Source organism: Eptatretus burgeri, chromosome 7, assembly GCF_056783735.1.
Source record: "Eptatretus burgeri isolate ZD-2024b chromosome 7, Ebu_testis_v1, whole genome shotgun sequence".
Taxonomy (NCBI): Eukaryota; Metazoa; Chordata; class Myxini; order Myxiniformes; family Myxinidae; genus Eptatretus; species Eptatretus burgeri.
Window position 1 is genome coordinate 29,150,769 of NC_140967.1, and position 16,702 is coordinate 29,167,470.

The window sequence follows — 16,702 nt, forward strand, 5'->3', positions numbered from 1 at the left end:
GAAACACGACGTAACTTGCAGGTGAATCGAGAAACTAAAACTCACCCACCGATAGGAAGAACGTGCAACCCTAATGTGAAACCGTAGCTAAAAGGTCCAACATCTCCTTCATTCCGTAATATTTGGGGGTTGGAGAACTTTTTAACCCCCTCCCCCACCCACCCCCATGGTGTCCTGGTTAGTAGAGTACACAATGTTGCTCATACATCACATGTCCTCATTCCATTCTAATCTCCCCGACTCAATGCAGTGGTTGAAAAGTGCGTGCACACACATACGCAGGGAACACAAAACAAGATTAATTTATTTTGTCTGCCATTAAATCTCGGGCCTGCAAAGCCATGCACAAGGTATAAAAAAAAAAGAAAAGAAAAGAAAATAAGTGAATCGATGCACAAAATGGGTGCATGCCATGCTGTTACGAGGATCTTAAGTCGTTTCGAAACATACAAATCACAAACAGACCTCCCTGTCCTGCAGGTCGAGGCCAAAACAATAATTATTATTACATTATCAAAAATTTTTTTTTTGTTTACTAAAACATTTATGCCAATAACCTTACACCAAGGAATGAACCCGACAGTGCAAAAAATTTCAGCAAAAGGAAAGATTCACAGAAACATATACAAAAGAAAACAGAATGTGAAGGAATTACAGGTGGCTAGTGGTTTTTATCTAACCAAAGGCTGCATTTGTTTTCCAGAACAAATGCAATGTCTGGCCTGATATTACAGTTTTACGATTGCAGCAGTTTTGTAAACATGCTTCATTTTCCTATAGAAACTGAAATGATGCCAAACTTGAAAGATTTCTTCATTGCGTAGTTCAGTACAGGCTTGATATGCAATGGAAAGGTGACGTCCGTGTATTGCCTGCGGAAACATCGTCGAGTGTATCTCCCGAAAGGTACGCCTCCCCCGCCAGGCCCATCGGATCCCTATTGCAAATGGATGAAACACAGGCCGGTTCTGTGTCGTTTACACAGCTGAAAAGCAGACTAAGCGACGTTCCTTGCCAACGAGGCCCATTTCTAGCTGCCTCAGCATGTCAGGGCCAAAAGATATTTGGCATAAAAACGGCTTTTCACTCTCTGTCTGGTATTTTCAACGCAAAGCCTCAAGGAACTAACAGCTGACGATAATGGTGTCACCGCTCAAATGGTGTTCTACGCATTCACAATGTTGTCTAATCTAGAGCCTTAAACTATGAAAACCAAAAGGAGACGTCAGGTCTCGGGACGGTGGTTACATCACGCGAGGTAAAAGGACAAAGCTCGAACAATCAAGCCAAAGCAGACCTCAGCAGTGCAAATAAATATCAGCTTCAGAACTACAGGCTTGGAGCCAAACCCCCAAGAATGTGATTCTTCTCTTTACCCAGCATCCTCGATGGCTAAACCACAGTGTGCCTGCGCACACGTTTTCGATTCGTCTATTGTTGCTCGATTATGCTGATGGCGCAAGGAGGATAAACTCCGAAGGTAAGAAGAATCTGGTTTGACCTACAAATCTCAGTCCCTCCATTACACAAATTACACAATCCGAGGTTCATCAACTTCACTCTTCTCCTCTTACAGAAATCTAACTTTTCATTTTCTCTTCATGTCCAGTTCTTCCCTACAAAGTTTATCCAGACCTCTGATTAAATGCCGATAAAATAGGAGTACAAATGAAGTGCGAAGAACAAGAAAAATAGCAGGTATCTCTTGCTATTGTGAAGATGTCTACATCAAGTTAAGCTTTTGGAGGTGAGTATTCCAAAAAAAGACATTGCCTCTAATAAAACTTCATGATGGGGCTATACACAAAATATGTCATGCTTTGGTGGCCAGGGTGGGGGGAGGAGGATGTTTCTTAGAGTGTCACAGAAAGGAGGGGGGTGAGGGTTTCAGAGTCACAGTCATGTGACTTCATCTTTATGAGCGCAGACAGAACATGTCAATTTAGAACGACCTTGTTTTCGGTTGAATTCTTCTAAAACTGTCTGAGGCCCAGTTTAGATCAAATTCAAAGAAAAAAGAGAGAGAGAGAGAGAGAGGAGAGAGAGAGAGAGAGAGAGAGAGAGAGAGAGAGAGAGAGAGAGAGAGAGAGAGAGAGAGAGAGAGAGAGAGAGAGAGAGAGAGAGACAGACAGACAGACAGACAGACAGACAGACAGACAGACAGACAGACAGACAGACAGACAGAGAGAGAGACTGCATTTCCGAAAAGGAGAAAACAGGAAGTTCAACTAGAAGTTTGTAAAATTTGGAGGGAGCTGAAGGGTAGCACTAAATTATTGACTGAGCTGTCAGATGCCACTGATTTTTAAAAAAAAAACTTGCAGAATTGAAGCTGATCGAAATTTTTTCAAGGTTACCTACTTCGCATCGAGGGAGGGTGTATACGTGTATATATACATATATATCTATATGAGTTATGGATTTTCTGTTCAGCCCTGAAGCAAATACAAAAATTGTTTTAATGCATACTCTGTACACCCAGTAAGGAATTACATCCTGTAAAAGCGAAGAGCAAGAACGTTTGTAAAAGTGGCAACGTGCAGAAAAATCAGATGCAATACCAGTCGGTCTAAACACAGAGAAACAATTTGAGCACACGTACCAAAGCAAGCGATATATTGCCTTCAACCTCCACGCCGATTTGACCCGATCCGGTTTTGTTCCAGGTGCGCAATCATCGATTCCTCGTACGTATAAATATACTCGTGTGGATATTCGTTTTCCAGAAGTTAAATAAAATGGCGATTTGCATTCAAAAGCTGTAAATCCGCAGCGTGTACAGAAAGCAACACCCATCCCAGCGCAGGAACCAATACACCCACGCAAGTCCCAACCACGTTGGCTTGAATGGAGAACTGCATGGGAAGATGGCATGAACAATCAGGCGTGCAAGTAAAGATCGGGCATGTCAAAGTTGAGGCCCAGGAAACAAAGGCTTACGGCGAGAAGCACATTTTTGATCCTTGTACTAACATGATTTGCCGCTTTACGACTCTCTTAAGCTGTTTCACTATCTGAGACGCTCTCAAAGCATTAATGGGGAGAATTGATCTCTTGCTGCTCGGAACACAAGAGGTTCTTACAACATGGAAATGAAGGATCAGCCTGCAGAAAAAATGTGAAACTCCATCGTTAAACAAAGGCTAATACTCAACGATACATCATATCCATTACCCATCTTTGGTTTTGATTGGTAAACAAAATGATGATGCCACATCGATTTTTAAAAGGCACTAATATAGTGTTAGGTGTTGAAGGCACGGGGCCCTAAATCACAGTGTTAACAGCAGTGGCATCAAATACGACAGTTTGGCTCTTCCCCACCCCCTGGCAAAAGGCACATCATGGTAAGAACACGTGAGAATTTGCTTGTAACATTGGAAAGGTCTTCTTGTGCATCTACTCGCAATATGGATTTATAGCAAGCAAAAAAACTTGAGATCTTAAAATTATAGGGGGAAAGAGACCCCGATTCTAGTCGACCTCATTGGCAGACTTAGATGAGGCAGTGTCGCTGCAAGAATCCGAGTAACAGAACGATTTGGCTCGATAAGCTGCTAAACCGGCTCAAACAATCACGGCATACCAGATACGCTTAAGGCAACACTTGTATGCGTAAAATCTGGTGTCCAAACAGCAATTATAACAAAGTGGTAACGTCAGCTTGGGCGGTTGAGGTGGTAAGGACAATGTGCAGAGTAAAAAGAAAACAACAAGAAGAAGAAGAAGAAGAAGGAGGAAATGAAAGGGAAATAAAAGAAGGGCGTAAATAATCGCCAAATAACTATCAACTCAATATTTGTGAAGCTCAGATCATGATGGCTACGGAGGTTTTCTGTGCTGGGAAATGAAACGTCAGTTTGTTGTTCAGTCGGCGATGGCACCAATCAAACTGCGTTATCCAGGAAGTTTGGATGCGAAATCTGGAGATAAGGTCACCACGGTGGAGGAGGCATAAAAATTCCGTCCTGCGATGAGGAATGCATCCAGACGCAATTGTGCATAGAACACAATCAGCGCAGAGTGTTGGCCAGGGCAGGACACAACTCGTGAAATTTTCAATAAATTTGAAAGATTACTCTGTACCACAGTGTACAATAAAATAGACCCATTAGTAAAGTTTTAGCAATATCATAGTATTTATATGGTATACTGTGGTATAGTTGAAGTCTGTCACACTTCATTCAACCTGGGAGATGTGGCAAATAAAGGTGTTTAAACCCATTGCTGCATGGAACGCTGGCAGTAACGAAGTGGCTTTGGTGCACCGCGCCGCCGTACCAGTACCACGGCAATGATGCCGAGTAAAAGACCGGCGATCAGCATGCACGGCAAGACCACGGCCCAGATGTCAACGCCTGGTTTAGCGGGCTCCATCTCGGGGTTGTCCTCAGCTTGCGTATCATCATCATCATCATCATCATCATCCGATCGCCCATCGTCTCCGAAAACCGTGGGCCTGTGTTCGTCTTCGCTGGTGTTCTCTTCGTCACCATCCGTTAGAACATCATCGCTGGTGCAACCCAGCCAATCTACGAGTAGCGATTTTGGGTATCCTGGCTCTGGACGATTGTCCTTGTTGTGGAAAGCCCAGTACTTGTTTCCTTTCATAAAGTAGGTATACACTGTCGAGCACAATAAACAATGTCAAAAACATAACAGCTATCTACATTCCCTCACCTCCTTTTATTCATGATATCCTTTCCTCATCCTTCACTTGATTTTGATCAACCGACCCCCTCCCCCATTACTTGGATAATATGCAAGTGAATCTGAATGCACAACATTGAAAGTACCACAGACGTTCAATAGTCACTTGCAACACCAACGTCCTCCAGCAGTTAGAGCGAGACCTTTCTTTCTCTGCATTATTACTCACCTCCACTTCTGTCAACGAAAGCAGCCTGTGGAAAGCTGGGAATTCCCCACACGTCGATAGGTTTGGGATACCCGGACTCGAGCTCATGGCGTACCTCATTGTATCGCCAGTACCTGTGCAGGACATGACCATGGCACAGTGAAGGGATAGTTAGAAAATGCTGTTTCCTGAGATGTATTTGTAAGGCATTCAATTTAAAGCTACTGTACATGCAAATATTAAAGTCATGGAAACAACGTAAGCCACGCATCCATCCGCCACAAAACAAACAATTATCTGGACAAAAATATTGTTAAAACTAGAACAACACTCGGTAGAGCGCATACCTCTGCCAGGCTGAACAGTTTACGTTTTGTATTCCACTGATAGGTCGGATTTGCATCCGGACCTGAGCCAAAATCGAATCGGCTTGTTCTTGTCAAGTCAGGTCAGGTCAGGTCAGGTCAGGTATGGGAGCGTACACCGGAGCAGCGTGTCGCTGCGTCCACTTTCCGCCGGTACTCCAGGGGCCTCCATCTGGCCATTCCGCAGGCAGATTCCTGGCCCACCCCCATCTCCTTGAGATGCCGATCAACCTGCTGCAACTACGAGGAACGTGGTCGGCCCACTGGCCTCCTCTACTCACGAGACTCCCTCGCTGAGAGAATCTGGTGAGCAGGATCAGCGTAAGAAAAACGAGCCACATGTCCATACAGCCGCAGTTGACGCTCACGGACGATGCAGGTAACAAATCTCATTTGAGTCTCTCTCAGCAACCGCTCGTTGGACACAAAGTCCGACCAGCGATAGCCAAGGATTCTCCGAAGAGACCCGGTACCAAAGGAGTTGCATCTCCGTCTCAGATCCCTGGTCAGAGTCCAAGTCTCACAATCGATAAAGCAAGTCCTGCTGACAGGGGAATTCGCACATTGCGAAGGACAAGGCCCCTCTTCCAATCAGTTAGGATGATGCCCGTGTTCCAGGCAGAGCACAGAACTGCATGCAACGACACGAGTGCAGCATTTCTACCAGCCTTGAGAAGTTCAGCATGGATGCCACAGATCCCACAGATCCCCATTTCAACCGGTTCACCACAGCCTGTGTTTCCACAAACGAAGGTGGATCACAGTTGATTGAAAGGTCAGCAGCAACAGGGATTGTAACACCCCTGACATCCAACATAACAGCTGGTGGATCAGCCGAGTGCAGCCGCTCGAAGTAACCGGCCCAACGGGCCTTCGCTTCGGACTCTTCTGTCAAGAGCCCACCAGCTTCCGCTCTAACTGCAGTACACCGAGGGACATGCTTGGCGGAACGCAATGTGCGAATTCCCCTGTAAGCAGGACGACAATCACTTGACCACAGGTTCTTGTCACCTACCCAAATCATCTACCAAGTCTCGTCATAATCCATCCACAACTTTTTGGAATATCATGCTATCTTTCGTTTTTGGCCCCATCTCTCAATGGTGAAGAATGATGAAAAAAAAAAATTAAAAATTCGGATCTGGATCTGCATCAAAATCGAATCAGTTCATCTTCGTCACACACCCAACCTGTCCACCAAGTTTTGTCCGAATCCGTTCATAACTTTTTGAGATATCATGCTATATATCGATTTTGGCCCGATCACTCAATGGTGAAGAATCACTTAAAAAATTCCCGCATCCATATCCAGATCTGGTTCTTCACCAAAACGAATCACTTCGTCCCCGTCATGCACCCAACCTGTCCACCAAATTTCGGCCGAATTTGTCCGTAACGTTTTGAGATATCCTGCTCACAGACAGACAAACACACAGACGGGGTGAAAACATAACCTCCATCCACTTTCAGCGGCGGAAGTGTAATGATGGCATTTGTATTGTTCTTTTAATTTAATTTGTGAATGACACAATAACAATGAAATGCAATGAAACCAAGTTTCTCTATTTCTGATGCGACCGGTAGAAGTAAAGGAAAAAAAAGATTAAATGTGTAGAAAAAGCCACAAGTTGAAGCAAAACATTCAAGAGACAAACGTTCTTCCAGGGATCAGCCTGCAGATAGCTTCAAGATTGGGCCACAATTTCATAAGTCACATTTTCAGCAAAAATTTCTTTCCAACCAGTAGAGAAAAACCAAATTATTAATCACGAAGTTATATTCTCACACCTTTTGTAATCACCGATCAGAAGAACTAGCCAGTAAGCTAATGATTAAAGCTCAACAAATCGACGTGTTCAAGGAGGACAAGAAGGTGTGCACCCATGTCAAACAGGCCCTCTTTATGAGCACACCACCCACAAAATTTTACATCAATTATTAATGTAAAAAGAAAGACGATTTATGCCCAAATGACTTCTGCGAAACCTACTTGTCTCCTTGGAAGTAGTACGTCCTGCGCTGGGGTTCCCAGCTCACTGCGGCATGGATTCTATCCGTCGGGAGCCCTGTGCCAAGATGTATTAGTGGTTGGGGGTAGCCGCGTAATGGTGTTGCCTCATCAAACACCCAGTACTTCGAACCTTCGGAAAGGAGGAGGGATGCAGTTTAGGGAGATGAAAAAAAAAAGAGAGAGAGAGAGAAAAAAAAAGACATGTTCATCACTTATTTAACAGAGAAAATAGCATGTCGACAGCACTTTGACTAACTTGCATTTAACCGTGACAATCTTTCCTTACATTTAACCACCTGAGCACCAAGCAGTGCGCCGCCTCGTTACCTCTGCCACCGGACATGGATGGACGTTATCTTTTCACTGCTGTTTGTCTTTGTTTCTCTGTGAGCAGGACATCTCAAGAAGTTATCGACGGATTTGGACAAAACTTGGTGGAGAGGTTGAGTGTGTGACAAGGATGAATTGATTCGATTTTTGGTGAAGATCCTGATCCGGATCCGAGAACTTTTTTCGTGATTTTTTCGCCATTGAGAGATAGAGCCAAAAACGATATACTTAATGCACACACACACACTTGTCAGTCTGTTTGTGAGCACGATATCTCAAAAAGTTATGGATGATTTCGGATGAAACTTGGTGGATGCATTATAACCGAGAAGGGCACTTGGTAGAGCACATCCCTCCACCCTGTAATGCCTGATCCACGAGAACATATCTGGCCGAATACATTTTTGAGATATCGTGTTAGATATCGTTTTTGAGCCCCTACTCTCAAAGGTGAAGAATCACTTGAAAAACTTGGAGTAGTCGGATCCGGATCCGGATCTTCACCAAAATCGAATCGATTCGTCGTGGTCACACACCCAACCTGTCCACAAAGGTTCATCCGAATCAGTCCCCAACTTTTTGAGATATCGTGTTATTTATTGGTTTAGCCCGATCTCTCGATGGTGAAGAATCACTTAAAAATTTCTCAGATCCGGATCCGGATTGGGATCTTCACTGAAAGTAAGCGTTGCTATCCTTGGCCGGTCACCTACATACATAAAAAAAATATTTTAGAAAGATTGCTTGAAAACTGTGGCCAAAAATCGAGTGACAAACAGACACACGCTACAGACCAACATCGCTGGCGAAAATTTTTTATTTGCCAAGTAACAAACAAACAGACAGGAGTGAAAACAACCTCCTCCCATGTTCGGTGGCAGCGGTAATAAACAAATAATGAACGCTGTGATTACCAGTTTTCTGTGCCTGCCGTTTCATCAATTCAAACAAAAGCAACATTAAATCTTATGTCTCATGTATATGTGCAGCTGTGGACTGGATGTCTCCGAGAGATGTGCATTCTTGCCTTCAAACTCTCTTTGGCCTGGGTTTGAAAATTAAACACAGCTATAAACTGTCGTCCTCCTCCTTCATATGCAGCAAAAGGCTACTGGTTGCATTATTGGCTGAGGCGCGGCTGTGCCACTGATGCAATGCCCCTATTACCAGTACACTGGTACTCATTTCAAGGACCTCAGAAGGATGACAGGCTGAGTCAACTCCACATGGTGTTAATTCAGTGGCCAAAAGGGCTTGAACTCAGGACCCCACATATCCCAAGCCAGCCACCCTAACCACGAAACCAACACCAGGCTTGTATTGTCAACCTGGTGTGTCACATGAAGGGCAAGGCAAGAATGCGTACCGTCCCCCGGATGGACGTTAATCCGGATGACCTGACAGCACCGGCCATTGGTGGCTGTTGACGATCTGTCAGTGTCTTCCGTGAAGAGTCGGTGAGCTATCACCCGCACACTGAACAAATTCCTGTCCTGACTAACTGCTGGGAAGGCAACTGCAAACCACCCAACAGAATTCTTACCAAGATAATTAATTATTTGGTAGCACCGACCTTCTGTCAAGAGATGCTGATGCAGTTGCGCAATAATTGCAGTTCCTCCTTTTTGTCTCTATGTCTGTAGAGCTGATCAACAGCACATTGTATAATTTTGATCTTCCATTGAAAGCTCACCGTTTGTGGTCGATTACTTTCAGGGCACCACCAAAAGGGTCAACTAATATGACAAGGGAGTCAGTCTATGGTCAACTTGCACAGGAAATTGAGATTTTAGGGATGATAGTGGCTCATAAGCCTTTCCCTCCCCCCCCCCACCAAAAAAAATGTAATTGAGAAACATAATTTAAAGGGATTAAAGTGTATTAAATCTTAAAGACCACATATATGATCACAGCCGAACAAAATGCTGCGAGTTGTTTCCAGCGGACGAAATTCAGCTTCAACTTTTACCTTTGAAGAAGACAAACTTTCCATCAGCCCGCTCAAAAGCCGAGTCAATGTCAATGGGCAGGCCATGCCAGAAATAGCTGAGAGACATCGGGTATCCATCCAACACATGCTTATCTCTGACTCGCCACAACCACGGACCCTGCAATGGCACATCCAAGCAATGGCAAGAATAAGGCTGATCAAAGGTGATGTGCAATTGAAATGCCATTTCATTGAGCACTCTACCCCAAAGAGCTGTTTACATACCCATATCATGCATGTTTTTTGGTGTGTGTATGTAAGTATATGTGGTAAATGACAGAGGTTGCATTGTTGGGTTCACTGGCTGTCTGGACACAGATGAGGTGGTGGATCTCCTGATTTAGACGCACTGTCCGGAGAGGTTCGTGGCTGAAAGGATCGAAACCTTGATGAAGAATAGAGCTGAGCTGATGATCCAGGTCGATGCAAAATCTAAAGTTCTTACTTTAAGGAAACAACTATTTTGAAGCTCAAGATTAAGATAAAGTTAAGGATAGGGTGTTGGAATAATAATAATAACAACAACAACAACAACAACAACAACAACAACAACAATAATAATAATACCATTCCTTTTGTTCCATGAAGGTGCATAGGGCTACTAAGGCAGTTTCATTGGCAAGGAGTACAGTCCTGATGGGTCGCCACTCCGACGCAAGTTACCCCAAATGGTTATTACTCCAGTACACTGGTACTCATTTCGCCGACCTCAAAAGAATGACAGGCTGAGTCAACCCCACCTGGTGTTAATTCAATGGTGAACAGGGGCTCAAGTTCAGGACTCTCAGGTCCCAAGCCAGCCACCTTAACTGCTCAGCCAACCCGAGGCTGTAGGGCGTTATACAATAACATTATTATTATCACTTACAACATTCTTTAAATATTATTATTATAATGTTTTAGAAATATCCATTACTGTTCAGTGAATTATTATATTTGTGAGGAGCAGGCGATGTGTGTTGTTGGTTGTTATCTCCATATTTGGGTTTTAAAAGATGGAACGGAATCCTCCCAGGTCTGGAAGTATCCACCTCCATTTCAGTGAGAGTTCACGATTCCATCGGTCCGCTACGCGGGATTTTTTGGTGCGTGTGTGTGTGTGTGTGTGTGTGCTTTACAATTAAGTGATTGTTCGACAGTACCATCTATTGTTGTTGTTTTTTCCTCATCTCAAAGCTTTAGGCACATGGTACTGCGATGCACCTCGTAAACATTTCATTTTAAGACAAGTGCCAATTTGATTTTTATGCACATTATGAATGCATGGACCATAGAAACTATCAACATACACAGAAAATGGGTATTTTGGCAAAGATGTGTACGCATTCTCAGCAAATGCCATGAAAGAAGAAGAAGGAAAAAAAAAAAAGGGACAGCAACAGGAAGCAAGAGAGAAAAACAAATGTCCTGGTTATGAATGAATGTTCATTTCAACAAAGCCCCCCTAGTGTTCCCAGAAATTCCTCATTGAGGTTTTTTTGTTGTTGTTGTTGTTGTTGTTGTTGTTGTCCAAAACAGCATCACAGGAGTACAGCTGGCTATTATGTAACTGTCAACTATTTCTGTCTCTTTATTCACGCTTCGAGGAAGCAAGTCCACAAAGAAAAACAAGCAGGACATTTGTTTTGACGTCTCAACGTAAATTCCTTTTTTCTGAACTCCTATTTATTGCAGACCGGCAACCGACTCATAATTATCACATTTATGGTTCCACAAAGAATAAGCACTGCACATCACTTAAAATACAGCAATGCTCCAACTCTCCTATTGAACACGTACCCGAAACGTAAGACGTAGTCCGTTTAGTCGTAAAGAAAGGATAAACGAAACACACCTTGAAAACAAACAGTTCTCCTCGTAACATCGCCACGGTGTCAAAGCTGCCTTGGCAGATATCAGGATGCGTCCGTGGATTATCTCCCGGGTGCCGAGGAGGTGCTGGGTCAGTGGAAGTGGACGGCTCACGTGGTTTGGGCTTCTCCGGCTCATGGGGTCGTCCTGTTAAAATGGGAATCCAAATCGATGTTTCCATCGAATACTGTTTGCGTTTCGTTCGCATAAAATGCACTATCTGGAAAGTCACGATCTTTGCATCTGCACTGACATTGGATACATTCATGGCTTTTTTTTTTTTAAAAAGTAGAAAAAAACTTTTTTGTAAAGTAGGTGTTTTTATTTTTATTTTAAAAAAGGTTTGTTGACAAATTGTACCAAACTGAGAGTTCTGTGAATACGATCCGTCCTCCTGTGGGTTTATTGCGTTTTATTTCTAAATTTCTTATCGTCGGCTCTGTCTATTAGTGGGGCAACTTAGCTAAATATAGCATAACAATTGTACATTTTGTGAGGAAAGCACCAAATTTGGCACACTAGTAGCCTATCATATTATGAACAGATTTGGATATTGGGCCATCTCAAATTCAGCCGCTGATGGCTGTGGCAGCCATTTTCCACTGCCATCAAAAATTTTGAGATGGCCCAATATCCAAATCTGTTCATATTATGTTAGGCTACTAGTGTGCCAAATTTGGTGCTTTCCTCACAAAATGCACAATTGTTATGCTAAGTTGCCCCACTATATTTCTCTTCCACAATATTATCTCACCAATCCATGACTTTCCATGTCATTTCCGGAGTATTGAGTTCATTAGTACTTTGCCTGGTCTTGACACTACTTGTATAATCATCCTTTAATCAAGATTTGTTTTTAATTTTGTTATTGCATTCTATTCGACATGCCATTTGGTTTCTTACACTTCACGTAACAGTCTTCATGAGCCTTGACGTAAGTGCACCAATATGCCTTAAAAACCCTTGCGAAGAATAATAACACTGGAGAACACATAAAACAACACCAATCATCTTCCAGATAATAATTTTTTTAAAAAAAAACACTTATTTAAATAACATGAGATAATTTGATGATTTTATCGAGAATACAAAACAGTACGCACTGGTTTTCAATAACTCAGTGCAGGTGTAGCACACGTGACAGGACATAGACAATGTGGTGTGAGTTCCATTGTGGATACAGCTGAGAAATGGGTCGCTACTGCACGTAAAAGGTCACAATCGATGGAAATGCTTTCAACAGTCACTTGTGCCTTTGCAGATCGACGGTCAAAAGGCCAGAGCGGAAGCAACAGCTGCCGTCTCAAACTCTAACTTTTCCCACAAGCTGATCAAATGGTGTGACTGCGCTCATGGATTATTATGACACGCCTAGCAATGGAAACACGATTGTTTGACGGGACGTTTACTCTACAAGAGTCGCCTGAGAATTACATCAGCTCCAGTTTGTTGCATAAATGCACACATGGGTCAGTCAAGATGATAGGTTCACTCTTTTAAAGCATTTGGAAAATAAAAATTACTCCTGGGGGAGATCCACAGACAAGAATGTAAAATAAATATATATGTAAATAAAATGTAAAATAAAATAAATATACGTGTTTTTTTTTTTTAGCTCGACCAGCTTTTGTTGCGATACTTTGGAACACAAGCAGACTCTGTAACTCTCTTCAAGGTCACCAGCCATTGAGTTTTCACACCACGAAACAATACTGACGGCTAATAACAGAGACTAAATCACCTCCACTCATCCGTTCTTCTTTTCTCCCACCTGTGGAACCAACTTCCACATTCTCTTCAATCTCATTCTTCCCTTCAGGTTTTCAAGACAGCTGTTCACCACCATCTCAGATGGTCCCAAATCCAGAAGCATGATCCTTTCTACACTCATGAACACTCTCACCAACCCCCCCCCCAACCCATTCCCTCCTTATCGACCCCACCCCAATTGCTCTTCTTTCCAAATTTCCAGTTTTCCCTCCGATGAGTTTCCTTCTGTATCCATACATCTTGTCCACCCCATGCATTCTCTCCTGCTTCCCCATTCCTCCACACACCCATTGTTTGTCTGCCTCCCCATCTTGGCCTTCGGTTCTGCTGTTGGCGTTTTCGCCTTCTCTGCTGTTCCCCTTGTCCTGTTGCATCCTGATCCATTCAGTGTATTTAATCTAGCTCTTCCATGAGCCTCGACTATGAATACAAAAAAAAAAAAACTTTCTAACCTGTGCTTCCAAAATGAATACTTATGACGCTGAGGTGAGACAACCGGTCTCATCGTGACGGAGCATGTCTCAACTAAAGAATACTTCATATTTCAACTAAATCGTTTGGCTTTTTACAGATCAGCAGGCATGGACTCACAAAACACTCAAATAAATGGATAAGTACCGTACAACAAAAATACTCTTAACCATAAATATATTTGGGTTTCCATATAATCACCAAACCTCAGGCACATCACAATAATAGGCTGGAGTGATTGCCAAGAAGGCAGTCCAAAAATACCTCGGTATCATTTGCTGAAATGTAATTTAATGAATGGTCAGTCATGCTGGAAACATACATTTCCTGTAAAATGACAACATCGCATGCATGCTTTGAAAACTCGGAATGAAGACCACATTTCCGCATCTCCCTGCACGCGAGCACAAGGCTCCTTATACCTTTTGTGCTCGCACGATCATGTGCTGGAGTTGAAGCAGGAATCAGTAAGGGTGGAGAAAACAGAAGAGAGAGAGAGAGAGGGGGAAAAAGAAAAAGGTTCGATTGTAGGTGGGCGTGAGAATATGACGACAAGTGACGGAATGACTTGAGAGAAGAAATAAAGACGACGACAACGGAAAAAAGGCAGGAAGAAATTGGGCCCCAGTCAAAAGAATAACAGTCGAGACTTTGGCAAACGTCTGCATGAGGAAGGAAGTCGAATGAACGGCTATTGGATAAAACAATGACCCCAAACTGCTTATACTAGAATGTTAAACACAATGCTCGATGAGATATTTGGAAGCAGCTTTCACTCCATGTTGCAATAACTACATAAGGGACATGCCCATTGGTCTGGTACCAGGCCAAGACACCACAATTGCACTGTGATATTTTCATGCTGACAGGTTAATGTGACCGTATTAGCAAAATAAATAAATATATAATGAAACATCGGTTACAAAGTGACCTTTATGATTTCACATTGATGTCTCACTTTGATATTGAATTAGATTATACAGTGGAACCTGGTTTATCCGGAATGGTCGGGATCAAAGGTATTCCGGGTGAACAATATTTCCGGTTAATGGATGTCGTGAATTAAAAAAAACAATTTTTCTTTTTAATGGAAGTCATTGTGTTACATTGTACCCTAAACCCGAAAGCTAACCCTAATAAACACACTGACCCTCATTATCTGTGTATTTGGATTCACCCTGTGCAGCACATGGCAGGCGCCATGTTGGACGTGGAATAAACAAGTGAAAGACAGTTCAATGTGTTTGTATTTTTACCCTCGCCGAAGGAGAGGGCATTGAGTTTTGGTTTCTTTTTTTGACAAGTATGTTGATCACTCCTGTTTGTTCATTTGTTACTTACGAAATCTAGAGATTTTGTAAGTATATTGATCACTTCCGGACTCTGTTTGTGTGTTTGTGTGTTTGTAGGCATGATAAAGCGAGAACGGAAGAAGATACCAATATCAAATTACACCACGTGATTCAGGAGGGTGATGGCTAGCGCCGATTAGATTTTGGTCAAAATCGGTTAAAGGTCAAGGTCACAGTGAGGTCAAATATTCGATTTTTAATGGTTTGGTACAGATAACTCGAGAAGGGAAGAAGCTACCAATGTCAAATTACACCACGTGATTCAGGAGGGTGATGGCTAGCACTGATTAGATTTTGGTCAAAATCGGTCAAAGGTCAAGGTCACAGTGAGGTCAAACATCCAAAACATTCGATTTTTGATGGTTTGGTACAGAATCATCGTAGAAACTTCTGGTTTGCATCACTACCTTTTCTGGAGACAGCTTTTATTAGACAAGGTCAGAGGTCAAGTTGACAATTTCGTAAGTACCAGTCTATGACTTCTTGTTACTTACGAGATCTAAAGAAGATTTCGTAAGTATATTGATGACTTCCGTCCTCTGTTTGTGTGTTTGTTTGTGTGTGTGCTTGTGTGTGTTTGTTTGTAGGCACGATAACTCAAGAACGGAAGAAGCTACCAATGTCAAATTACACTACGTGATTCAGGAGGGTGGTGGCTAGCGCTGATTAGATTTTGGTCAAAATCGGTCAAAGGTCAAGGTCACAGTGAGGTCAAACATAATTCCGTAAATTCATGTGGAGAAATGGAGTATTTTTGCTATGCTCGACGTTACGAGTGCGTTTTAACTTCGATTTTAATTTTGTCTTCGGTTTTTGCGATCGCTTATGATGCTTAACACTCGGTTGTCGAAATTCTGGTAAAAATGGGATGTTTTGGAGACGTTTTAAGATTGTATAAAAAATATTTCACTCGCCGCATCACGGCTCGTCACGTGGTGCAGCGTGCTCGAGCAGACGCGTCGTTGAGTCACGTAAAGGTTTTCCGTGCGCGCTGACGGTGTTTTCGATAAAGACCGTGTTTGAAAGTCATTTTTTATCCCAATAAAGGTTATCGTCGCATGCCTGACTCGCTAAGCCGTCGGATTATGTAAAGATTGTTGGTGGATGGCCGAATATTACGGTTTTGTGACTTTGATAAAATAATATTAAATAATTGCATGGAGAAATGGAGATTTTTGCTTCGGTCGACGTTTCGAGTTCGTTTTAACTTGGATCACAATTCTGTTTTCACTTTTGGTAATGGCTAAGTATGCTTAACACTCGGTTGTCGAAATTCTGGTAAAATCGGATGTTTTGGAGACGTTTTAAGATTGTATAAAAAATATTTCACTCGCTGCGTCACGGCTCATCACGTGGTGCAGCGCGCTCGAGCAGACGCGTCGTTGAGTCACGTAAAGGTTTTGCGTGTGCGCGCTGATGGTGTTTTCGATAAATATGTTGTTTAAAAGTCATTTTTTTATCCCAATAAAGGTTATCGTCGTATGCCTGACTCGCTAAGCCGTCGGATTATGTAAAGATTGTTGGTGGATGGCCGAATATTACGGTTTTGTGACTTTAATAAAATAATATTAAATAATTGCGTGGAGAAATGGAGATTTTTGCTTCGGTCGACGTTACGATTTTTAATGGTTTGGTACAGAATCAACGTAGACACTTCTGGTTTGCGTCGCTACCTTCTCCAGAGACAGCTTTTATTAGACAAGG

General features: G+C 42.7%; 1 protein-coding gene across 2 annotated transcripts in view; it reads right to left on the minus strand.

Annotated features, from left to right (window-relative positions):
* Positions 1–286: 286 nt before the first annotated feature.
* The window catches only part of LOC147022911 (matrix metalloproteinase-14-like), an 89,924-nt gene continuing 73,508 nt past the window's right edge, over positions 287–16,702 (minus strand). For both annotated transcript variants that reach the window (XM_085887871.1, XM_085887870.1), the window contains exons 6-10: positions 11,389–11,552; positions 9,534–9,672; positions 7,214–7,364; positions 4,880–4,992; positions 287–4,625 (exon numbers count right to left, since the gene is read on the minus strand). In XM_085887871.1, coding sequence (XP_085743997.1) covers positions 4,216–4,625; positions 4,880–4,992; positions 7,214–7,364; positions 9,534–9,672; positions 11,389–11,552 — 977 coding nt within the window. In that variant the 3' untranslated portion in view covers positions 287–4,215. The remainder of the gene's footprint in view (positions 4,626–4,879; positions 4,993–7,213; positions 7,365–9,533; positions 9,673–11,388; positions 11,553–16,702) is intronic.